General features: G+C 44.2%; 1 protein-coding gene across 1 annotated transcript in view; it reads left to right on the top strand.

Moving 5' to 3' along the window:
* The window catches only part of casz1 (castor zinc finger 1), a 383,715-nt gene that overhangs the window by 291,945 nt on the left and 64,812 nt on the right, over positions 1-26,958 (top strand). The window contains exons 9-11 of the mRNA XM_041206599.1: positions 2,763-2,834; positions 15,195-15,251; positions 19,820-19,910. Coding sequence (XP_041062533.1) covers positions 2,763-2,834; positions 15,195-15,251; positions 19,820-19,910 — 220 coding nt within the window. The remainder of the gene's footprint in view (positions 1-2,762; positions 2,835-15,194; positions 15,252-19,819; positions 19,911-26,958) is intronic.

Below are 26,958 nucleotides of genomic sequence, written 5' to 3'. Positions count from 1 at the left end.
CGCGCATCCGCCCTCACTCCTTCTCCTCCCTCCCAGAAACATGATAGGGTCCCCCTTGTCCTCACTTATCACCCCACCAGCCTCCGCATTCAAAGGATCATCCTCCGCCATTTCCGCCAACTCCAGCATGATGCCACTACCAAACACATCTTCCCTTCACCCCCCTTATCGGCATTCCGTAGGGATCGCTCCCTCCGGGACACCCTGGTCCACTCCTCCATCACCCCCTACTCCTCAACCCCCTCCTATGGCACAACCCCTTGCCCACGCAAAAGATGCAACACCTGCCCCTTCACTTCCTCTCTCCTCACCGTCCAAGGACCCAAACACTCCTTTCAAGTGAAGCAGCATTTCACTTGCATTTCCCCCAACTTAGTCTACTGCATTCGTTGCTCCCAATGTGGTCTCCTCTACATTGGAGAGACCAAACGTAAACTGGGCGACCGCTTTGCAGAACACCTGCGGTCTGTCCGCAAGAATGACCCAAACCTCCCTGTCGCTTGCCATTTTAACACTCCACCCTGCTCTCTTGCCCACATGTCTGTCCTTGGCTTGCTGCATTGTTCCAGTGAAGCCCAACGCAAACTGGAGGAACAACACCTCATCTTCCGACTAGGGACTTTACAGCCTTCCGGACTGAATATTGAATTCAACAACTTTAGGTCGTGAGTCCCCTCCCCCATCCCCACCCCCTTTCTGTTTCCCCCTTCTCTTTTTTTTCCCAATAAATTATAAAGATTTTCCTTTTCCCACCTATTTCCATTATATAAAATAAAAAAAAAAACCCACTAGAGCTATACCTTGAGTGCCCTACCATCCATTCTTAATTAGCACATTCGTTTAGATAATATCACCAACTTTATCTTTAACACCTATGTGTTCTATTGTACTATTGTTGTTGACATCTTTTGATATTCTGCTTCTATCACTGCTTGTTTGTCGCTACAACCACACCAACCCCCTCCACCTCTCTGTCTCTCTATCTCTCCGCCCCCCACACACACACCTTAAACCAGCTTATATTTCAGCTCTTTCCTGGACTCGAACTCAAGTTCTGTCGAAGGGTCATGAGGACTCGAAACGTCAACTCTTTTCTTCTCCGCCGATGCTGCCAGACCTGCTGAGTTTTTCCAGGTAATTCTGTTTTTGTTTTGGATTTCCAGCATCCGCAGTTTTTTTGTTTTTATCAACCTGACCATGATCCTGGGAGGGAGGGGAAGGGGTGAGGACAGAAGTGCGGAAGATGGGTTGGACATGGTTGAGGGTCCTTGTCAACCACAGTGGTGGGGGGATCCTTGGCTAAAGAAAAGGGAAGATAAGTCAGAAGCTCTGATGTGGGAGGTAACATCGTCAAAACAGAGAGAGAAAGTGACACCATCTTTATTTTTATGAAATTAGAAAGGTTGAAACATTAAAACAACCCATTGGTCATTCAAGTAAATTTTTCTAAAATGAAGATAACAAAAACACTTTAAGGCCAGTTCCGACTCTGCAGAATGGGTAATTGTGAAGTAGTTATTTATAATAAACAAAAACAGAATTACCTGGAAAAACTCAGCAGGTCTGGCAGCATCGGCGGAGAAGTAAAGAGTTGACGTTTCGAGTCCTCATGACCCTTCGGCATCGGCGGAGAAGAAAAGAGTTGACGTTTCAAGTCCTCATGACCCTTCTGTCGAAGGCATCGGCGGAGAAGAAAAGAGTTGACGTTTTGAGTCCTCATGACCCTTCGACAGAAGGGTCATGAGGACTCGAAACGTCAACTCTTTTCTTCTCCGCCGATGCCGAAGGGTCATGAGGACTCGAAACGTCAACTCTTTTCTTCTCCGCCGATGCCGAAGGGTCATGAGGACTCGAAACGTCAACTCTTTTCTTCTCCGCCGATGCCGAAGGGTCATGAGGACTCGAAACGTCAACTCTTTTCTTCTCCGCCGATGCTGCCAGACCTGCTGAGTTTTTCCAGGTAATTCTGTTTTTGTTTTGGATTTCCAGCATCCGCAGTTTTTTGTTTTTAGTTATTTATAATATTGCCGCACTGAGGGTAGTCAGCAAACCTCAAACCAGGTCACTTTGAAACATTTTACTGGCTACTCCATCACGGAGAGCAGAATTGAAACATGTAGGTGTCAAACTGCAGAAAGACAATGTAAGATTCATATTTAATTTATGTCTTATGCCAGAATTTGCACACCCTCCTGTAATTTTACATGTGTGACACTAAAGTATCAATTGTGCAGCTGGAATGACACACACCCATTTATTCTGCATTGTGATTGGTTCATTCACCCTCCCCAAAGCAACACCAGTCATTTTATACCGATTGACACGCTTACCATCTACCTACAGAGGAATAATTTGGAGATTTGTGGGCTGAGGGCAGATGACAATGGGACTTGGTTCAGCCAAATATACAGAGACCCTAAATAGCAACTTGAAACTACGGAGTTGTGTAAAACTCACCCCGGGTCATAGTCATCTCATCTGTAAACGGTTCTGATTCAGGTGGAGAGAGAAATCAAAGGGTTAAAATCTGACATGAATTGTTTTCATAATGTTCCTGCTCAAAACCTATAATTAACATGAAGTTTCAATGCTTAGAAACTTAAGCATCCAGAACCTGTCGAGTATGAGCCTGAGACAGAAAGACAGAGCATGAAACAAGCACTGACTCTTAGATTTGTCCTGTCAGTTTATATATTTTTTTCAAATGTGAAACCTATTGTAATTTAACCTTCCATTTTCCTTTACTGTTTAAAACAAAACAGGAATGGATTATCATCAGAGAAGTCAGGGGCTGTTACTGATGATGCAAACATCTACCAAAAGTATATCGCCAGGTATGCAAATTTTATATTCTATAATAAATGTTTTCTTTTGAAGAAAACACATCCAGGCTTTTATTGTTCTGTGTTGGCTGCATTTCAAAGTCATTTAGTAATTTGCAAAAACATACCACTTGGCATATTTTGAATGGAGGCTCACACAGAATGGAAGACTAGTTGATGCAGAATGTTCGAACACTGTCCCTTTAAGAGCTGCTTTAGCAGGTACTGGGCTGGTAGGTCTCCACCTGGACACAATGTTAGAAGTCCCACTCGGAGGGATGCTGTTGCCCAGTGAAGGCTAGTCCACGGCACAAAATTGTCCTCAAACCCTCTAATCTTGAGCCAGTGACGTTGTAAAGGTTGTGGGTCAGACATGCAGATACCACGGGTGTACCAGGTATGTTGTACATTTCTCAGGCTGGGATACGGGGAGCTCAGAGCTCTATCTGACTCACCCAAGGAGAAAATAAACAATCCTAACAATTGTTCACATCCCGAGCATTTGAATAAGACTTCTGTTATCAATAGTGTTTGTATGCCAACTACACACACAAACTGGTCATCTCCACGACACGCTCATTCCAATAAGGAGCACAGCTCGAATCATTTCCAAGTGGAAGCCACAGAGGTCTAAATTTGAACAAAATCAAGATTGTTGAGCAAAGTCTCTTGAGCTTCACAAGTAGAGGATCATTTAATCTCCTGGACAATAGGATGCAAAGGGCAATGCTCCCTGCCAACTCCCCAAAGCCTGCCCACCATCTACAAGGCACAAGTCAGGAGTGTGATGAAAAACTCTCCACTTGCCTGGGTGAGTGCAGCTCCAGTAACACTCAAGAAGCTGGACACCATCCAGGACAAAGCAGCCCGCTTGATTGGCACCACATCCACAAACATTCACTCCCTCTACCACTGCCAGATCAAAATCCTGGAGCTCCCTCCCTAACAGCACTATGAGTGTACCAACACCACAGGGACTGCAGCGGTTCAAGAAGGCAGCTCACCACCACCTTCTCAAGGGCAATTAGGGATGGGTGATAAATGCTGGTCTAGCCAGCGACACCCACATCCCATGAATAAGTTAAAAAAAAACCCAACTCAGCTACCCATCAAGCACATCTCCTTATTTTTGGTTCTTTATTGTCCTAAGTCAAAATTACTTCTACGGAGCGTAACTTGGCAATTCTCCCATTTCCCCTGCTCCAAAGACCAGGAGGAAAAAAGGGGGAGAGCCTCCAATGTACTATCACTCTCCCTTGTTTACATTGCCCTGGGATTATTTGGGGTTTCCCTGAGGGGCACAGCAAGGGCAGGGGTTGGTCTTGGGCCAGGTCCATCGCTCGTAGGCATATAGGAGGAATGGTTTTCTCCAGCTACATTTTTCTGAGAATCCGCTCGCTGGGTGTCCAGGTCCAGGGGCATCCGAATGTTATGTCCTTATTGATGTCCTTCTCCTTGCTCCCCTCCTCCCCACTAGGCCCCATCCACGCCCTCATTGCCTGGAGGATCTGGGACAGGCCAAAGACAGGCCGTTAAGTTCATATTTTAATTTTTTCCACTTCAGAGGCAAGCGGGACAGATTGGCCGCTGCTGTTCAGCAGAGTGCAGGCCACCCTGATGTGAGTCCAGTCCCGCAGGCCCTATTTCCTCCTCGCCTCTACCAGTACCAGGCCCCCAGGGGAGGGCATGGCTTGAATCGAGCCCCCTGCACGTTTTGCAGGTGCATCATTTCACACACGTGAACACGTTTGTGCAGTAAAGTCAACTTGGCTCCAGGTGAAACTTCCCTCATGCCCAAGAGTCAGGCAAATATTTGTTGGATTGATTCCAAGTTAATAAAATAGAATCCACAGGCCAACCTGTTCTTCTATCTCCTGCTGAACTCAGGAAACCTACGATATTTGAATCCTTTCCCTTTCCTGCCTAGTTCACACCTGCTCTGATGGGATCATCAGATGTGTAGACTCATTGCTCTCTCGGTTATGAGCAAGATTCAAAAAACTACTGGCCATCCTCGAACTTGCAAGGACTGGATGGGCTGAATGGCCTCATTCTATGCTGTAATGACTATGACTAGTGTTTGGGTCCATCCTGGACAGTCCCGTGCTAATATTTGATGGTGTGAGAAAAGGTTGAGCAGGTTGTACAAGAACATAAGAAATAGGAGAAACAGGAGTAGACAATTCAGCCCCTCGAGCCTGTTCTGCCATTCAATAAGATCTTGGCTGATCTGCTTGTGTTTTGATTTCCACATTCCTATCTACCCCTGATAACCTTTGATTCCCTTGCCTAACAAAAATCCATCTACCTCTGCCCTAAAAATATTCAGCGACCCCCATTTCCACCACCTTCTGAGGCAGAGAGTCCCAAAGTCGCACAGCCCTTTCTCCTCATCTCTGTCTTAAATTTAATTTTAAAACCGTGCCCCCGGGTTCTGGTCTCACCCACAAGAGGAAACATCCTTTTGACACCCACCTTGTCAAGGCCATTCAGGATCTTATACATTTCAATCCAATCAATCCATCTCTTCTAAACTCCAGTGGAAACAAGCCCAGTCTGACCAACCTTTCCTCATAAGACAACCCACTCATTCCAGGTATCAATGTAGTAAACCTCCCCTGAACCACCTCCAATGCATTTACATCCTTTCTTAAACAAGGAGACCAAAACTGCACACAGTATTCGAGGTGCAGTCTCACCAATGTCCTGTGTAACTGAAGCATAACATTCTCACTTTTACTTTAATTATTGAAACAGATCAGATCCTGAGGGGGTTTGACAGAGTGGATGCTGCAAGGATGTTTCCCCTTGTGGGAAATCTAGAACTGGGGGGGCACTGTTTAAAAACTAGGGGTCTCCCGCTTAAGACTGAGATAAGGAGAAATGTTTTCTCTCAGAGGGTCATTAGCCTGTGAAATTCTCTTTCTCAGACTGGGGCTGGGTCATTGATTATATTCAAGGCCAAATTAAATGTTTGATAGACAAGGGACTCAAGGGTAATGGGGGAGCAGACTGGAGGGTGGAGTTGAGGCCACAATCAGATCAACCATGATTTTACTGGATGGCAGAACAAGCTCGATGGGCTGAATGGCCTACTCCTGCTCCTAAGTCTTGAGTGAAGAGAGGGGTGCCATGTTCATCCTAGGCCCGTGCTGGCCTTCTACTTTTAGATCAAAGTACCAGCCATTGGGAAAGTCTTGGAGTTACAACTAAGGGATTGTAATAATTGAGTCAGGACTAGCGTTAGTATTGTGATGGGAGCCAATGCTAATGATGCCACCTTGGCTCCTTGTGGTGATTTTCCATTGACATTACTGTCAGAGCTGGACTTGTACACTCACTATTGTTAGGGTAAGATGCCATTGTCGAGGTCAGGATGTCAATATTGATCTTGCTGCTGGGAACCATGACACTTCAACACAGCCTGATTCCAGAAGAATGCAAAAAAGATGCAAGTTGCAGCTGGATGGAGTAGAGTAATGCAACTACAAAATAACACAGGGAGAGCAGAGCTATTACAGCGGTGAGCTAATCCCTCCCTTAACTGTATGCAGGGACAGCAAGTGATTGGGAAGGCATACGGAATGTTGGTGTTTATCTCAAGGGGAATGGAATATAAATGTAGGGAAGGTTTACTGCAGCTGTACAGACCATTGGTGAGACCACATCTGGAATACTGTGTACAGTTTGTTCTCCTTCTTTGAAAAAGGACATAATCGCATTAGAGGTGATTCAGGGAAGGTTCACTTGACTCATTCCTGGGATGAGGGGCTTATCTTATGAAGAAATGTTAAACATGTTGGGTCTATGCCCATTGGAGTTTAGACAAATGAGAGGTGGATTTATTGAAATATATAAGATCCTGAGGGGACTTGACAGGGTGGATACCAGGAGGATGTTTTCTTTTGTTGGGGAGACTAGAACTAGGGGACACAGTTTAAGGCGGAGATGGGGAGAAAATCTTTCTCTCAGAGCATGATTAATCTGTGGAATTCTCTTCCCCAGAAAGCAGTGGAGGCTGGATCATTGAATTTATTCAAGGCAGAGTTAGACAGATTTTTGACAGAAAAGGCAGCCAAGGGTTAGACAGGAAAGTGGAGCTGAGACCACAAACAGATCAGCCATGACCCTATTGAATGATAGAGCAGGCTCAATAGGCTGAATGGCCTATTCCTGCTCCTAAGTCCAATATTCCAAGTTTCTTATGTTACAAAGTCACAGCAAAGATGAGAACACATACCTACAAAATGCAGGTGTTAAAATATCTTCCGCAATTTAGCAAACTCAAAAAATGGACATAAGGGCCTAGATAGAGTGGACAGGAAGGACCCATAGCCCTTGGCAAAGTAATTGGCAGAAGGAATTAGAAGGGAGCTGAGGAGAATTTATTTCACCCAGAGGGTGGTGGGAGTCTGGACTTACTGCCTGGAAGGGTTGTAGAGGCAGAAACCCTAGTCACCTTTCAAACACGCTTGGGTTTGCAATTTGAGGTGCTCTCACCTACAAGACAAAGGACGAAGAACTAGAGCGTGGGATTAGGCCTGGATGGTTCTTCTTCAGTTGAAACAGGAGATGGGGCAGGCCCTGTGGCCCCAGGAGCCTGTGCTCCGGCATTCAATAAGATCATGGCAGATCTCCTTTCTCAACTCCATTTCCCGCCCTATTCCCAGATCCCTTGAATCCCTCAGTGTGCGAACAGGAGTTGAGACTAGTTTTGTAACGTTTTTCTATTGCTACAGAGGAAGAATAGGAAAGGGTTGTTTTTTTTTTCTGGACAACAGCTGTGACTGTGTAACCTGCTGAAACGTCACACTTCCATATCCGATTAGCTGCTTGTACTTATTTCGGGGTGAGGACCTTTAGCGAAAGAAATACATTCTTGATGCAAGTTTAACTAAATATTTGCAGCAAACAGAAACAGTAGCCTGCAAAAAAAATCCAGGAGCTGATTCCATTTGTGACAGAGATTTAATTAAGGAATTTTAACGAGGCCTCCGTTGCATCTGCCAAGCCCTCTGTTTTGATATTTGCTCTACATAATGCATAAAATTTGTCTAAACATCTCTGCGCTGATGGTCGTACCAGCACAAGATAAGCTGCGATACTGTTTCAATTTCCTTATTTAAAGCACTCAGACAAAGGAAACGCTGCTGTGTGGATCTGATGCTGTGGGACAGCTAGACACCAGCCCTTGAAAAATTGCCCCTAATTTGATGAGGTGTCTAGATTTCAAGAAGGGGGTAAAGACCCCCCCCCCCCCACCACCACCCATATCTTATGACTTCATATTTTGACCGATACGCTTATCTCCATCTTTATTCAAATGATTTTACGCCCCCTCTGAACTGGAGGTTTTTTTTTAATAGACATCAAAATGCCGGTATTATAGTCATTTGAGATCTGTAGCAATCACTGTGTCATTACATCATTAATATTTAATTGTCAGCGAATATAATCAGCCAATTAGACTGATGCGGTGGAGATGAAACTGTCCAGAGGCCAATGCCATCATAAAATGAGGACTGCATTTCACGTGTGGATTTTTTTTTTAGTCTTTAAAATGGTTTAATGTGCCCAAAATGCTGAAGCTTTGGTATTCAATTAGCTAAATGAACTCTGCCGTGTGATCACTAAAAAGCAACCACGGGATAATCTCCATTTTAAAAAAAAAATCTCTTAGTTAGCTTTTTCCTGTGGATTTTACTGCTTTGGCAGATGGTGCTTTTGGCAGCAGCAATCCAAATGTTTATTTGTATGTTTTTCATTATAATTGAGGGGGTTTCGACAGTCATCATTGTCAATATATAATGAGTCTAAGAGTGCACTGAGAGTGCATTTCCACTCTCGGCTATCGCATAACATTCTGGCATGAGACTGCAAGGAAAGCTTCAATTTGATGGCAAAAATATCTAGTGTGGGGGATAAACAAGCATATGCTTTGCTAAAGTCAGTTTAAAATATTCATTACATCAAGGTTAGAGGGCCCGGCATTGGTAATGAATGCCACAGTAGCTCTGAGCAACTTTTATTGTAACTTTAAGCATGCCAGTTTAAATTTAACTTTTTGCAGTTACTGGCTGATTAAGTACACTCTCTGCTGGAAGAATCCGTTGATGTTTAGGGAAAAGGGAAAAGTTTGGAACACTGATAAGCAGTTTGAGTTTAAGGATGCAGTTATCAGGGATGGCAAAGCACCACTGCAGACTCCGAATGTGAGAGTCGCCAAAAGTCGAGTGTCTCGAGTGTTTTGGACTTGAAGCACCAAGGAGGCAGAAGCGGTGGGGGTGGGTGGGCGGGGTGGGGTGAGGGGTGGGGACAGACGTTCTGTTGACGAGTTGGGAACAAGAGGGGGTGGGGGGGGGGCGCGTGATTTGAAAATCGCCTTCCCGGAGAATGCCCCTGGATCTCAACAGCTCCCGGGCATTCTGGAATTTTCAAAGTGAGGGCTGGGGGTCTCAGGAAAAGGTGCAGGGTGTCAGGAACCCACTCACCTCCAATTCCCAGCCTGTTAAGCTCCTCGAGGAGCTTGATAACTGGCTGGGGTGGACGAGAAGGTGATTTTCAATTTTAAAATCAGCGAACCAGAACAGTCTGGTGCACGTTAGCACACAGGCATCTGTTCAAGGCAGGCAGCGGTGAAAATCCCTTTTACATAAAAGGTGAAAAATTTGAGAAGCTGGGGATTCTTGGTACTGGATCAAGCACAGTACCTTTCATTTGGCTACTTTTGTGCTTGATGAGGCTGCTGGTCCTCTGAGGAGCTGCCTGCTCTCTTAGGCAAGGCAGCAACATTCCCCATCATGGCTGCCGCCTGTTTTTACCAATCACGCTTTGCAGGCAGCTCCCACTTCCTGGTAATGCTTGGTGCCACTAATCTGGTCTAGTCCAATTATGGCATTCACTTTTAAATTTGCATTCACATGTAAATTTATATTTACATATTCACTGCCTCGAATTGAAAATCAAGCCCAAGAAATTAGCTTCAGTGGTTCCTTCTATTGCCCAGTTCTTATTTGAAGGTGTTTGACCAGGCTGTCTCAATCAGGCAGCTCCTCTCACTTAAAATGACCCCCTGAGAGGCATTAGTGCTTGAGGAGCATTGCTGATGTCTTTGAGCTGGTACCAGGGTTTCGCTATCACTCCCTAAAGGAAAGTGTTCCCCAACAGTGTTCTGGGATTTCCACATGAGATGGATGCTTTAAAACCTCCCAGTTTCGGCTCGAGTCCACCACCCTCTCTTCCGGATCCTGAGACAGTGGTAGAGTGGCAGTGACACTCTGCTGAATTGCACAGACCAATTCTGAAGAAGAGTCATGTTGGACTCGAAGCATTAACTCTGTTTCCCTCTCCAGCCCTGCTAAGTTTTCCCAGCACTTTCTGTTTCTATTTCAGATTTCCAGCATCCTCAGTATTTTGCTTCTGTTCCTCAGGCGGAATCTTCCTCTCAGCTGGGGAGTAAAAATATCTTCATATACACAGTCTGGACAATAAACTTACAGTTTCCGACTCACCATTTTTAAAAATCTTTCTCCCTATCTTCAAGAATTATTTCACCTCATTTTAAATTCCCGTTTATTGTACAAGTAAATATTAACTGCAATCTTTAAATATGGGCGGGAAGGGTTACTCCTGTTTAAAGCTGGTGTCGACAGTGGCCCTCTATAATTAAGAGTTATTGTGTCCCTGACACACGGGCTCTCTGATTGCCTGTCATTGAGGGACCGTGAGCAGCAAGATCCACAAACAGTTCCTGAAGTATCTCTCTCATTGGGCTTTGGAAAATGAGCGCCACCGGCAAGACTGCATTTACCAAGCGGGTTGGCGCCAAATAAGTCAGCTGTAGCGGTAACAGATTTCTTTCCCTGAAGTCGGTCAGTAAACCAGGTCTGGCTTAGCCACAGCCCATCTTTCCTAGACTAGCCCACAGATTGTTAAATTCATTTTATTGCAAGTTTCCAAGGTGGGATTCGAACCCACGATCTTCAGACTTGTTAGTCCGGGACCATAACGAGCACAATGGTGTCTCCCATTTCAAGGAGCACTCAAAGACAATCTTTTGTCTCTTTGTATAGACGGCATCCTGCCTTTCCTATTCGACTGGCTCCACTGGTGTTACATCTCTCCTTGCAAACAGGGAAATGTGTAGAGAGCAAATTACTCTTGAGTGTTGTCCAAAAGTTAAAGTGCAGCGAGTGAAGCTTGACAGAGCAGCGTCAACAGATTTACTGATGGCCCACTTCAGTCTGGGTGCACAGGGACCACTACCAATAACAGCTGGCATTGAAGTTATGAAAACTGTCAGCTATATTGTTAAAAATATATATACTCCGTTCTTTAACAAATAGTTTCCCAGATACACCCATAAACATTAATTTCCTGTTTTTACTTATCCCTTCAAACTACAAGTTCCAGATATGACAGTTTAATGGACGATGCAATAATTTTTCCTTGTTTAAGACTTTATTGAGAAAACCAGATCAGTGATGGAAGGAGGGGGAAGGGCAGGAAGCAAATAGCTTTTTTTTGGATTAAAAAAAAAAATGGCAAATGCATCTCAGTCTTGGAAGGATTACCGGTTATGCAAAATAAGCATTGTCAAAAAAAAAAGCAAAATACAATAACAACATTTAGCAAAAGGATTTAGGATTTAATTATGAAAATAAAGAGTTCTAAGGCAAAATATAATCCACTCTGTATGGATGTTTAAAGCTGAAAGGTGCATTGAAATGTTTGAAAGAAAGTGTTGGTAACTCCTACTCGCCAATGCCAACTCTCAGGCTCCAGTGGATTGTACATCTTGTTACAACTTGCTGTTTTTATTTCACGTTTTCAAAGGTATCTCTTTAATTCAATGCTGTTGTTGTAAATGAACTAAATAAGTGAGCTGATTTTTGCATATTTGGTGTGCCATCTTATCACAGAGAACCACTGTGAATAGGAAAAGGGGTTGGAAGCCAATTATTTGGGAAAAAGAAGTGTTGGGACCAAGCCAGAGGAGTTACTGAGCCGGTTGGAGGGGAGGCAAGGGAAACAATTTTCTCTGCTCATTTGTGGTGAAATCCTAAATCCCTTCTTTGTGTGCACTTGTAGTTCACACACACAGTTGTCCTGACATGTCCAGTGAGCGGTCTCCTGAGCCATCAGTGGGTCAATTATCTAGTGTGGTGTCCTGTCCCATTCATTCATCTTCAGCAGCTCTCTGCCCAAAGACAGGTCCTTTTATCGTTTTCTCTCATGGGATGTGGGTGTCGCTGGCAAGGCCAGCATTTGTTGCCCGTCCCTCATTCCTCTTGAACTGAGTGGCCTTGCTGGGCCATTTTCAGAGGGCAGGGTAAAAGTTAACCACATTGCTGTGGGTCTGGAGTCACATGTAGGCCAGACCAGGTAAGGGTGGCAGATTTCCTTCCCTAAAGGACATTAGTGAACCAGTTGGGTTTTTACAACAATCGATGATAGTTGTCATGGTCACCATTACTGAGACTAGCTTTCAATCGATTAATCGAATACATATTCCACCAGTTGGCATGGTGGGATTTCAGTCTATGTCCCCGGAGCATTTGGTGTAATAGTCCAGTGACATTCCCACTATGCTACTGTCTCCCCACAGTGCCCCTCCCATTCATGACGTTCCACTATGCACTCTAGTGAAGGCTAGCGAGCCCTCCAGCCATGGAGAAGTCCCATTTCCTGTCAATACATGGAGTTCCAGTAGATGGAATTTCTTCCCATCCCTTTCCAGTTTACAGGAATTCTGATCCAAGTATTACAATATTATGTCTTTCATTATTCATAACTCTAGTCATCACACACTAACAGTTATCAACCTATTGGCTCATAAAAGACCCTCTTGGGAAAGTTTTTCTTAAATATTAGAATGTTTTGATTTCATTTAATCAAAAATTAAGCCCCATTTAGGGAAATTTATATTGCAGTTATTTCATTACACTCCCTTGTCAATGAGGCAAGTATAGCAGTGCATTCGGGATCATAGTCTGCAGTAACTCCATGGACACTGTAAAGCCTGCTGTCCCCATAATTCCTTTCACAGGACTAGAATTTGTTAAAAATAGAGTTGGGGAGTTTGTAAACTAAGCTCACTTGCTATGGGCAATCTAGTATTGTGCTCGCAGTATCAGCATTTCTGATACAGGTTACAGTTCACTGGGGGAATCTGAGTTGTGGTAACATACATGTTGTAGTCTGGAGCTATGGATAGTGATGGTAGAGGCTCCAATGTTCCTTCCATCACATGGCTGACCAGGGATCTCTCCCACTCTTACCACCTGCCATTGGTGTGTGTTGGATGGATTTGCAGGTTGATAATCAGCCTGTTTGGCTGCGTTATGAACACACCTTCCTTGGCCATCAAGTCCTTGAGTGGGACTCAAACCCAGAGTTTCTGGCTCAGAGGTAGGAACACTAGCCACTGTGCCACAAGACCTTCATTACCATTGTAAACCAAGGCGAACAAGGGGTTTGCTTCATTGAAATTGTATCTCTCTAACCCAAAATAACTAAAATCCTTGTCCCATCTTGTTGTCATTTTTTGCGATAATTGTGCCCAATAATTGAATTAGTAATTTCAAGTTCAAAAGACGTATGTTTCTTTACAAACTAGTCAGAACGCTGTGTAGCATGAATTCTAGCTACATGGCATCACTGTAATTACCACCCAGAATGCACTGTATGCATTGGTATTCATTAGGTGCATGTCACATGCTGTATCCCTCAGGACAGTGATATCTGATGGGGAACATTAGAAAGGCGATTGTGTTGGCGAATAAGCTTCTCTAATTGGCTGTCTTTTTAATGGACCCGAGCTCTCCTCTGAGCTAATCCTAGCAGCCGAATCAGACAGGTTGAAGTACAATTACAGCGAAGGTTTGATATGCAGTGTGTAAAATTACGAATAACTATTTTCCATCTGCCACTTATGAATTATGAATTATGAGGACAGTTTTGTGCTACAGACTCATGTCCATGGGAGGCTGGATTGGAAAGTGGATAAACTGATTCCACTTTAGAACTATTACTGACATAAAGGAGAGGAAACTGAGCCTGAATTTATACCCAGGTCACTGGGAGGAAGGACAATATTCTAACAAACTGCATCTCTCAGTCTCTTCTGTTTGCAACCCAGCTTCTCTCTCTCTCTCTCACACACACACACACACACACACACACACACATACACACACGCGCACACACACACACACACACGCGCACACACACACATATGCACACACCCTCTCACACATACACACTGGTGCACACAATATTTGGCAACCCTACCACAATCCCATTCCTCAGCAATCTCAACTCCCAGCCCTATTTTTTAAACAGACATGTTCCAAACATCAATGTGATCCTTAAATCAATCCCAGCAGATAGAGAGGATGAATGAATGCTAAATATTAACGTGTTTGGAAGGTAATTTTCATTTTGGGGTCCAAACCTCCTCCCTTGTCATAGTTTTAGGAATTCCATGTATAAACCATGCAAATATTAATACACCCTCTGGATAACCCCTCCTAGTGTTAATAAACCCCTCCAAGTATTAATTCCTCCCCCTCCCAGGTACCCCTCCAAGTATTAACACATCCTCAGTGACACCCCCCCTCTGAATATAGAAAATACTATTATTACTGAAAATGGTTTATTGCACTATACCGTAACAGAAAATAAAGAGCTGTGCAGGTTTAGAAAAGTGCAAATCTGACAACCACAGGGAACCCCCCCCCCTCCTCCCACCTGATCCCTTTGTGGAAACCTCTCATCCGGGAGGCCGGGGGTGGGGTGGGGGTTGGGGGGGTGGTTGGGGGGGGCACCATTACTAAAATCTATGCCTCACTGTGCGAATCATCCCAACAGTGACATTTGCGGCTTTTTCTGCTCTTTCCTGAGCTTTTACAGGCCGCTAATGAGTTACTAAGAATTGCCAGGATTTCACAGTACCCTCTACACCCCCCCCCCCCCACCACCCAGTGGGGTATTAAGGTCCCGCCGAACTGAACGGAGATTTAAATGGCTCGCTTCATCCACAGGGGTTGGGTGGGGGGGGAAGACACGCCACGGTGGGGGCCATAAAACCCTGGCCAATGTCTCTAATGTTGTGTCCTGTCTGGAATCCGGCGTTGAGAGTCCCCCTGATCTCCTTCCGTTGACTATTTAACGTTGCAGTGTTCCCTTTTCGTTCACCTCGCTTTGAAATCTTGTCGGGAACATTTGCTGTAACAGTAAAGGTAAAGAGCAGACCAATGTCCCTCCCACCCCTGCACCCACCCCCGCACCCACCCCTAGCTCTTGTTTTCTTTTTGAAACTGTCCCCTCCTGAGCACTTGATGTTTTAAAGTTATTTATATTTTATTGCAGTAATCTACCTGCTGATGGCCTACACCCCAAATCACCCCATCTACTCAGAGAATGCTGGTTGGTTAATTTTTATTTTTTGGAAATGACCTGAAGTTGTGAAGGTGATGGGTGGAAGGGGATGTTACAGCTGTTGGCACTGCTGCTGTAATCATTTTACCTATATTCCTGCTGCTGCTGCTGTGCTATATCAGCTCAAGGACTCACCTTGAGTGTGGCTGTCACTGAACTGATGAAATCCTCCAATCGAGATGAACAAGTAGATTTGTTGGAACGTGGACACTGCAGCTTTCTGAATTAAACTATTAGAATGATGTGCTTCTGTAGCGAGCCCTTATAACTGACACCAACAACATCCTTACTCTCTTACCACCAACTGATAGGCCACCCCCTTTGGTTGCTATGACTTTATTTTTTAAGGAGATGAGGAGTCCAAACGCACCTTCATCTGGCCCCCCCACCCCAACTCTCCCCCATTCTTTTACTTTTGATCCAACGAAGGGTTGCCAACCCTCCAGGGCTGCCTGGCGCTCTTCCCCCCCATTCAAGATTAAACTCCAGCTCACCACCAGGTGTAATCCCCGTAGGACAAACCCAGGAGTGAACGCTTCCGGTTATTAATTGTAAAAATATTGGAGACAGAAGGAAAAGGGTTGTCTGACTGTCAAGAAGCGGCCAATTAGATATCGAAAATGATCTGTTTGATTTCTGATTGGTAGGTTAGTGTGCTGGACCGCCAATGGCAGTACAGTGGAGGTGGGGCAGATGGGTGGGTGACCCTTGTGATAACCTCCAGGGTTGGCAGCCCTAGGCCCAAGGGAAGTGACCTCTCCATGCACTACCGTCCTCCCTTTCGATTTTTTCATCAAGTCTCCGTACATTCCACCATGTAAATACAGAAGTCTGATAACCAAGGTGCACAGCCACAGTGATGGTAGGCTTGCTGTGTTTAGCTTGTCCTACATGGAGTGATCCATAGTTCCAAAGGCCGACAATGCCATCAGTTCCCTGCATGACAGACCAGTCAGAAAGTGCCATGTCTATTGGCAGCTAACCTCTAAACTGGGAGCACTTTTCTTTTTAGTCAGCTTGAAACCTCTATTTGTCACTAAGTAGCCCATCAACAGGCTTTGCATATGCAGGGCCCAATTTGAGAGAGATTTGACTGTGTTACTGTTGCCTCCATCTGCACCTTGTTGTTTTGCTACCTGGAACACAAAAAACACAAATCTAGGGCCTGTTGCTATGTTTCTAGCTTAGGAACAGGACTCATCATAAACTCAAACTCATTACAATTATTATAATTCTACAGATAACTATCAACAAGTAGAAATACATTTTAGAGAGCTGGTCTTCCTATGAATAATGTATACTATCTGACCCTCCCCAGAATAAAATTCAAACGCTGTTTTAAAAACTATCAGCTAAAATGGGGGTGGCTTTAACATGAAAACCAAATCCCATTCAAGCTTCTGTCTTTTGATCTGCTTATCAATACTAAAAGGCATGAAGTGAACAGCGGTACCTTCGTAACAGCGCAATTGGTAGGCAGCTGAGGTAGAAGATCCCCAAGGACCATCCTTCCCAACCTGTTGGCTGATCAATGGACAGCTCTCAGCTGCATTCATTCTCACTCTCGGAGTTTGTAGAGTAACAACAGCACAGTCACACGATACTTGTTGATGGCGAGTTTTGCCATTTGATTTTTGTATTTAAGAGTGTGTTGTGACCAGGGGAAAAAGAGAAAAAACATTAAACTAAGTGTAGTGTAGCTTGGAAAGACAAACGTTAAAAAATATCCCAAATCAGTTGAAATGAATTTATAGCGTCTATATATTAATGCCACACCGAACTTGCCTCATGGAAGAAGTCAGCTACATAATGAGAATATTTTTTTAATTATTCATTCACAGGATGTGGGCTTCGCTGGCTGGGCCAGTGTTTATTGCCCATCCCTAGGTGGTTGTTTTACATACCTGGGGTTTAAACCCTGAGGCTGGCACATATACTCAATGAGGTTTGGAAATTCTTGGTTCGAGGACCAACTATAAAGTGCGTTTCAATCTAGAGAAGCCTCTATCGGTGACTCACCCTGTAGCAGGGAGGCTGTTTGAACATTGATGAAGAATTCCAGTTTGATTCCTCCTCCCAGATGCTGACAGGAGTTAGGAAATGGGGAAACATGTTATTCACCATCCTGCATCTTTTAATCATTGTCTTGGTTATACTGTCTCCTGTTTTGTTACGTTATTTAACACCCACTGTAGCACACACACACTGAGTGGCTCCCAATGAGAGTGCATGTGTACTTAGACTGATCCCTTAGCAAGGGCTATGTAGCTAATCCCTGAGTTTCTTATCAGTCTAGTTCACCTGTCACTGGGAGGGCAAGTAAAGGAGAGACTTTTGACATGACAAATAACAATTGTGAGCCCCTATTGGAGACAATTACAAACTAATTGGATTAGGAATCCCAGTGGTAACCATGACCCTCACTTTGTCTGAACTTACACTGCTGCTATATGGAGTTAGGAGCCCATTGGCTATGACAACTCTTGTCAAATTGTCTCAGCTTTGCTTGTTTTCATTCTGAATGGACTCCAGCCAACATTTGACCCAGAAACACTTGGGTACAGGGTGAAACCATTCCTGCAGTTCAACTGTAGCTGGAGAGACAACTATAGCCCAGAGCAACACAGGGTCTTCACATGAAGGAGAGACTGTCAAAGGGTTCAATTTGGAAAGAAACTAGCCTTTGTAACACATCCATTTTGCTCTTCCACTGCTGTAACCTGAAACAAACTCATGCACACACTTGGTCAAACATACTGCTGTATGGAGCACGATGATTTCTATTCAGTCAGCTGTTAAGTAGGGGCCCTGTGTTAAATTTTTATTCTTTCATGGGATGTGGGTGTCGATGACATAGCCGGCATTTGCTGCCCATCCCTAATTGCCCTTCAACTGAGTGGCTCGCTGGGCTATTTCAGAGGGCAGTTAAGAGTGAACCAGATTGCTGTGGGTCTGGAGTCACATATAAGCCAGACCAGGTAAGGATGGCAGATTTCCTTCCCTAAAGGACATTAGTGATCCAGATGGATTTTTAATGACATTACATGATAGTTGTCATGGCCACCATTACTGAGATTAGCTTTATATTCCAGATTTATTAATTTTTAAAATTCATTCATTTATTGGATGTGGGTGTCACTGGCTAGACCAACATTTATTGCCCATCCCTAATTGCCCTTGAGAAGGTGGTGGTGCTGCCTTCTTGAACCGCTGCAGTCCATGTGGTGTAGGTACACCCACGGTGCGGTTAAGGGGGGAGTTCCAGGAATTTGACCCAGCGACAGTGAAGGAATGGCCAATATATTTCCAAGTCAGGGTGATGAGTGGCTTGGAGGGGAACTTGCAGGTGGCGGTGTTTCCTTGTGTCTGCCCTTGTCCTTCCAGATGCTAGCAGTCGTGTGTTTAGAAAGGGGCTGTCTATTTAATGTCTATCTATTTAATTGAGTTTAAATTCCACCAGCTGCTGTGGTGGGATTTGAACCCATGACCCCAAAACGTTAGCCTGGGCCTCTGGATTAATAGTCTGGTGGCATTACCACTCTGCCACTGTCTCCCCGACATGGTAAATATATCAGGACTATTTCAATATTCCAAGCAAAATTGCCAGTGTGTTCTTTCCAAATGCTTTTAACAGTTTTTCTGGAAATGGTAATACTAATGTTCCTGCTCCATTTATAATGTTATGAACACACCAGAAATATAGAAAATCTCCCCCCCCACCCCCACCACATCCCTGATGGTGTTTAGAATGGGGGTGTTAAGGGAACTGTGTCCTAATCGCTGTTTAATACTTCTAGCTTCCCCTGAAAAAATAAGGCTTGTTAGATTTAATACAGGCCAATCACATCATTTCCCTGCTCCCCAATAAGAACATAAGAAATCAAAACAGGAGAAGACATTTGACTTGAACCTGCTCCACTATTCAGTAAGATCACAGCTGATCTTCTACATCAATTCCACTTTCTTATCCTATCCCCATAACCCTTCATTCCCAAAAATCTATCAATCTCTGTCTTGAATATACTCAACAACTGAGTCTCCACAGCCCTCTAGGCTAGAGAATTCCAAAGATTCACAACTAAGAAATTTCTCCTCATTTCAGTCCTAAGTGGACAACCCCTTATCCTGAAACTTCTCCTCCCACCCCCCGATAATTCGAGACTCTTCTGCCAGGGGAAATGTGGAAATAATTTCAATATACTGAAATGCAGCTCAACAAACACAGCAATTTCTAAGTACCAAAGCTCTGTGGAATTGGCAGGGGCAAGGCGAGGTCATAGGCCCATGTCTGTTCCTGCCTCATTACAGCCATGTGCACAGCTTTCCACTGTGCTACAACAGCTGGTCATGTTGGTCCTAGTGCAAGGCCTGGTATCAGGCGTATAGAGAAATGTCTGGTATTAATCGATTATTAGCTAGAAAGTGTGTTAACTCAGGGTGTCCGAGAATACCAGTTTATATCACAGTTAGGCTACGTGTTAAAACAAAAAGGGGTAGCTGAAGACAAAGAGCCGGATATCTCACTGAATCGCTCCTGCTTTTTCCCTCATTTGCAGGTTTTCTGGCAGTCAGCAATGTGGACACATTCACTGCGCCTATCAATACAGAGAGCATTACCATTGTCTGGACCCTGAGTGCAACTATCAGGTACAGTCACCATTCCCAGGACACAAGTTTAACAACATCGGATGACCTCTGTGTTTTATATCCATACCGCAATATATAAAAACAGGTTCTTTATATGTTTGCCTTCGATTCTGGTACTCTGTATTGAAAATACAGTTAAGAGTGAAATGTGAATGAGTTTGACCGATTGAATATGAAGTTAACAACACCGGAAAAACAGACAAAACTGGAAACACTCAGCAGCAAGAGTGGAGAGAGAAACAGAGTTAGCGTTTCAGGTCAATGACCTTTTGTCTGAATTGGGAAAGGTTAGAAATGTAATAAGTTCTAACAAGATAGAAGAGACAGATCGAAATCCTGTCAGAGAAGAGCAGAACTTCTTCAAGGTGGGCATTCCTGGAAGAGAGTGACAGTGAATTTGACACTTGGTACAAAAGCAAAATACTGAGGATACTGCAAGTCTGAGATGTTCAGTACCTCCAGAATGTTCTGTTTTTATTTCAGATTTCCAGCATCTGCAGTATTTTACTTTTGTTCTATTGCTTGAATGAGGAATTAACCTTGAGTTGAAGAGTTCTGCATGGAACAGTGGAATTCTCTCGGGTTTCCAGTTAAGAGGAGTTAGCAGAGAGAGGGCACAGTTCTTCTGGTAGGGTACATGTGGGTTAAGTGAGCCACAATACAAATTAAGTCATTTAATAGTTGTTTGGTAGTGCGGAACTTGAGTATTGCTGAAAAAAGAGATGTAGAAACTTTTTGTCTTGTACTCATCAGGACACTTCACAAGAGGACCAATAAAAGGGGAAAATAACAATTTACACTGTATGTGAAAAGAGTGCTGATTGGTCAGCAAGTGGACTCTGATTGGTAGAGGCATTGCCATTGAGAATGTACCAGTGATGGTGACTGACAGTTAACTGTCAAGCATTGTTTGAAATTTAAACCAGGCAGCTTGACCCTGCTTGGTCAAGGCATTGCCCTGAAGAATGAGTCAGCAAATGGCTGTCACTTATTTTGTTAGCTGAAGCAGGCGCGATGTGTGTACATGTTCTTTCTGTCTGCAAAGAACAGGGTCCTGAGTATTAATACACGTGGCTTCCAGTACACACAAATGTGCCACACTGTGAGCCCGACTGACAATCTTAAATTGGTTGTTGGCGTAATCTTAGCACACTGAGAATTATTTAGCAAATGTCCATTTGCGGAATCATATCTAATGTTGGACACTGTTTTGAGTTTTGCAAGCATGGGCTTGTTGGGTACAGTCTGTACCCTGCCCGTTGCAAACAGCAACTGGGACATACTGTTTGATACACGTTTGACATGTCTCTTTTTTTCAGCAAAAGTCATTTAACTTAAACACATTCACGACCGCACTGCTGGTGGATGTTAAAGTGTTAAGTTAGCAATGAAACTGTCAAAACCCAGTTTGGACCTAACTTGCCCGGCAAGGGTGAGATCAGAGTTGGATGGAACTCTTGGTAGATGGATTGGAAAATGGGATGGAGTGTAAACTGGGACATGGTACGCTGTCAACCACGTTCTCACCGAGTGAGTTCGGTTAATATCAGCAATTATCCTTCCTTTATTCAGATTGTTAAGGCAGATCGGTGTCGTGAAGTGAAACAGCCCCTCATGTGGAAAACCGCCCACAAAAATATACTTGGGTGTATTATGAAATGGCAACTGCTTAATGATTCATAATTAGTTTAAGCTAAAGGTCACTGGGAAGTTTTTGATTTCTGGTTCATAGCAGGAGCACACGCCACAAAATGGTACGACTCCTGTTCGGATGAATGAACGTGTGAATGATTGGAAGATCATAAATTGGGGAGCGCTGAACAGAAATTCTTGCCATGAACATTGGTATTTTTCTGGGAATGGGACATTCTTGCTGTTCTAAGGGGTACTGACCCTTTCATTTTAAAAGTCCCATAAACACATTAAGCGTCCACAAGCTAAAATCACCACTCCTAACCTGTAAAATTGGGAAAACATTATGGGGTTGTCATTGGGGCCAAGACGGGGCCAATCAGAAAAACCAGACTGTTACATTTTGACCCTAGAATATTAATTTTCTTTGTCAAAAATGAACGCAATTTATTTTGAATTTTTAAAAAATTATATTTTAACATGCACACAACTGTTGGGTAATTTGTTTCTGAAGACCCTGGGCAGAGTTTTCTGCTTATCGGGTGGGTGGGCCTGACCCAATCTCTGGCGGGCGGGGAGCTGATCCCCGCCGGAGAAGCGGGCCCTGCCGCTGTTTTACATGGGTGGGCCAATTAAGGCGTGACATCCACCGGGAAGCGCTATGCACTCCCTGTACGTGGGGGCGGGGGGGGATTCCCCAAAAGCGAGAGTGTGCTCTTTCACGCATGTGCACAAAAGAGCACACATCACCCTGAGGCTAAGTGCAGCCTCAGGGAGATCACTGACAGTTGTATAAACATTAAAAATAGAAAAAAAAATCCTTAACATGTCCCCCTCATGTGACAATGTCACACGAGATGGGACACGTTAATAAATTTCACTAAAACTTTATTCAACTTTTTAAATCCCTACATGAAGCCTCATCCCGCTGGTGGATGAGGTTTCATGTTTTTTCTATTGCCCACAGGGGCTCCTGGCCTGCCCACCAGCTTTAAGGTTGGACGGGCAGTTCCTTTAATTGTTTTAATGATCCCGTCAGTGGCTTCAATTGGCCATTGACAGGTCCGCGGGCCCACAGCTGATTTCGCTGTCCACCCGCCTTCCTGAAAATTTAAATGGGGCGGGATGACACTGGGGGGAACCCCGCGTTATTTTACGTGTCGGTGAGCGGGCCCCGCCCCCTGCTCACCGACGGCAAAATTCAGCCCAATGTATTTTGAAAGCAAGAAATTGTTACTTTTAAATTTAGGAGAAAATAGTCTGAATCCAGATGTCCCATTTTTAGTGCTGTTATCTATGTGGAACCATCTAAAATATTCAAATATAAATTTATGTTAAAAGGATTTGAACTGAAAATAGTAAAACATGGAGGCATAAAAGATGGTAATACAAAATAGTAAAACATGGAGCCTGTAACATATTAAACGTGCACTTCCTGAGCAACAAAATCTTACTTCCTGTTGCCATGTCTTTGCCACCGCTTTGTGATAACGTTTTCCATTATTAGTCCAATTTTATAATGGCCTCTGTCTGTAAATACATCCTCCCACCCCAGGGGTGATGCTGCAACATCTCACTCACCTCCGAGCTCTTCAGCCTGTATTTCAGAGAAACACCAACGCTCCAGCTAACTTTACGTCTGCCCAATGGATAAATTGCCATTTATTTCTACATCAAATCCTGTGAAACATCATGAGCAGGATTTGGAGGCCCCACCTGGGTGGAGATGGGTGGACACCAAAATTGGTGCTGTTGGCTGGCACACTGCCAATTCCCTGGCTCCGTCCACCCTTTGGCCATTTTGACACAATTAAAGGCCTCTCATGGGGATTTTCCAGTCGGCCTCCAGCTTCCTGGAGGTGGTGGGTGGGGGGGGGGGGGGTTGGGGGGGGACAGTTCAGCTGCCTGGAGGTGGTCTTCCAAGCAGCAGGATCCAGTACTCCAGGTAGGCCTAGAAGCCCTCCCTGCTCGCCTGAGTACAGCAGCAGCCACAGGCCCACCCTGTAGAAGGGATGACCCCCCCCCCCCCCCATAACTTCCCACCCACCTCCAGCTGCAAAGGCCAGTTTTAACTTAGAGCAGGCAAAACCCAAGGAGTTAAAAAATGGGGAGAGAGAGATGCCCGTTGGGCGGCTGATCTGCTATCGCTGACACCCAAAGGCAGAACGACCCGCTAGGATTTCTCCAGCTCCTCAAGGGCTTCCTGCAGCTCCCCGGTCCCCGTGAGTATTTCACGGAGGTTGGGTGGTAGGAGTTGAGCCAGGGCAATGCTCAGAAGGGAAAAAAAAACAGTGCTCCTATTTTCCAGATTTTACAGTTTCTTTCTTTCCGGGTGCCCCCCCGGCCCTTTCTGAATGTCTGTGGTGGAATGATCATTGCCAGGGGTCCATTGGCGGGAGGGGGTATCCCAGGGATCCGAGTCTTTCCACAATGCCTGGTGCACTAGCGTCGTTTGAACAGGTTGGCCTGAGCAGCAGTTGGATGGGCTCAGGGCTCAGTTTCACTGGCCCCTGTGCTGTATTTACAATTCCATTTAACTCATTTTTCCACCCAGCGCTTAACATGTGCAAGAACAAAATAAATTAATCAATCTCTGAAAAAAAAAGTGCAAACCAGATTTACCTCCTGTAATATCTTGCAGCTTTTATTTATTGTTGATAATAGTACTGTGATTTCTATCACATGGGGGCTTTTTCTTTCCATTAAAAATCATTGCGTTAGTGCCAGCTGGCTATGATCCTTGTTTACTGCTGCCAGCGTCAGTCTCACCATCTGTTGCCATTTTAGTGAAGCATCGTCCCTCACCTTGCAGAATGAATTAAAAAAAATAAAATTAAATATTGACTAAATTCTGGGGCTGAGATAAATCTGAACGCAGGACAAAATTATTGGGAATGTTCGAAATCAGAGCCTCCTCACTCTTTCTCTTTCTCTCATTCTCCTCATCATGCATTCTTTCAGTCCCTCTCATTTTCTCCCTCTCTTGCTCTTGTTTTCTCATTCTCTCTCTCCCCTCCTCTCTCTGTCTCTTTCTTTCTCTAGTATTCTCTCGTTCTGTCTCATACTATCTTTCTCTCTCATTCTCTCTCTATCTCTCCCATTCTTTCTCTCATTCTGTCTGTTCCTCTCTCTCTCCCATTCTTTGTGTCTCAATCTCTCTGTCCCTATCGTTCTGTCTCTCTCTTCCATTCCTTCTCTCTCATGCTCTTTATCCTTCTCTCATTCGTTCTCTCTTTCACTCATTCTCTCTCTCATTCGTTCTCTCTTTCACTCATTCTCTCTCTCATTCGTTCTCTCTCGCCCACGCTCTCTGTGACTTCTGTTGAATTTTCTCCTCTGATGTTCTCACTCTGTCATCTTCCATTGTACTTCTGAAATCTGCTGCAATTCTTGCAGCAAGTCAAGACTGAGCCCGAATTAAATGATGTCGGTAAGACAGCAATTCTCCTTGAACGTGCTGCAATAAACCGAGATTTAATACTGCTCTGTATTCAGTCAGGTATTAAAATGGGAGACATTGGTGTCTCTCGCTTTGGTATTTACCCAACGTTATTTATAGTGATTGAAGCATATATACTTAGGGTACAATTCCTGGCCTGTGTTGAGTTGGTTGATCTCAGTTCTGGGTTAAAGACAGAAAGGATCTTGCTCCTCGATTCTGATGTTAGAGCAGAATCAAGCAAGGTCGAGGTACCCTCGGTCACAGTCGAATGAATCGCCTCCAGGAGGAGAGGGGAGAAAATCTGGCCATAAAGATCAAACTGGGAAGAAGTATTTGGTCCAGAACGTCCTTTGAAATTATGTCTTGAACTGGATCCTTATTCACTATTCATACCATCCCTGGTGCAAAACCTCACAGCATCATTGAAGGAGAACAAAAAAACAGGCTTCAAGCAATAAACTAGGGTGCGCGGGTTTGGGTGGGGTGGCGATGGATATCTGAGAGGCTGTGTCAAAATGCCCTGACAGTAAAGAGCTGAAATTGGCAACAAAATCTGTTTGATCCATAGTATTAAATAATCTGAAATCAAGAGGTTAATAGCTTTGTTAAAGTGGCAGTCAAAATAACTTCATTCAAAGGCCTCAACATTCCTTCAATATTGCACACTGTGATTTTAACCTACAGACAGTTCTTGTACCATTAGTAACAATTTGGATTTATTCTTCTTGTGTAAGACATTTTGCAGCTTTGCAAGTCTAAATCAACAGCCAAGTCACAGCATTGTGTGCGTGTGCATGTGTGTGTGTGTTTGTGCATGTGTGTGTGTGTGCATGTTTGTGCATGTGTCTGCGTGTGTGTATGCTTGTGTGCGTGCGTGTATATGCATGCATGTGTGTGACATGTGTGGATGCATGTGCATATGCATGCGTGTGTGCATATGCTTGAGTGTCCGTGCATGTGCATGCATGTGCGCATGTGTGTGTGTGTGCATGTGCATGCGTGTTTGCGTGTATGTGTGCATGCATGTGCGCATGTGTGTATGCGTGTGGGTTGAGGTGGATTGTCTTGATTCCTGTGGCAAATTTTCACAGACATTCCGATTTATACACCTGCCCTTCCATATAGCTTGAATAAAGAGTTAGGTGACTTCTGTGAAATGAATAGCTTTCAAAGAGGGAGAGAGCAGGATAAACAATGGGCAGCACTTCAGAAACCACTTCTGGAATAATGAAGATGTGACTGACGAGTGGAATAAAACTGCAGTCCCATTGTCCCTACTCTTGCATTCAACTAGTCCCATGGGTGAGACTGAATCAGTGTAAACTAGTCAAAAATATTAAACCTTACCCTGCAGATTTATAAACACACAAATGATGCTGGATTAGCTAAAGACCCCATTATTTAATTCAATATTTTTTCTTTATATATACACACACTCACCACTCCATCTGAAATCCATGCGCTCTCCTGGGACTTAACAGAGAAATCATTCGCTCTGATTCCTGACCTCAGTCCCAGCTCCAGAGCATCTGATATTGGGCCCCTCCCAGGGCAAGAGGGAAGGTGAGAGGCAGATCTCTGTCTGCGGTTGGCCTGATGCACCTTTCACCTTCACAGTAGCGTTGGCAGAGGCCTGGGAACCATGTGCTCGAGGAGGAATAGAACACGGGCAAGAGGGAGCTCATTATTTAGAAGGCGAGGCTTAAAGAAAAACACTTTCTTCCTACAAAGTAAAATCAAGTGAGTCAGCAGAAGAAATGCCACAACTGACACTTAAGGCTTGAAATGGACTTTAAATTATGAAAACATTAAAAGCAGTTAAGCTTTTACAAGCAAACTGTTATGACATAAGGGATACACTTTGACAACTGTAAAGTGTTACCTAATAGCTGGCACACAGATATTCTATCCCCTATCTGTGGTATAAAGAGGGACTATAAAGGGAGTTCAGTGTTTCTGCTGGGGGTTTCTGTG

The sequence above is a fragment of the Carcharodon carcharias genome, chromosome 15 (genome assembly GCF_017639515.1).
Source record: "Carcharodon carcharias isolate sCarCar2 chromosome 15, sCarCar2.pri, whole genome shotgun sequence".
Classification (NCBI taxonomy): Eukaryota; Metazoa; Chordata; class Chondrichthyes; order Lamniformes; family Lamnidae; genus Carcharodon; species Carcharodon carcharias.
Note: the sequence above shows the minus strand (reverse complement) of the source record. Positions and strands in the feature narration are given on the sequence as shown.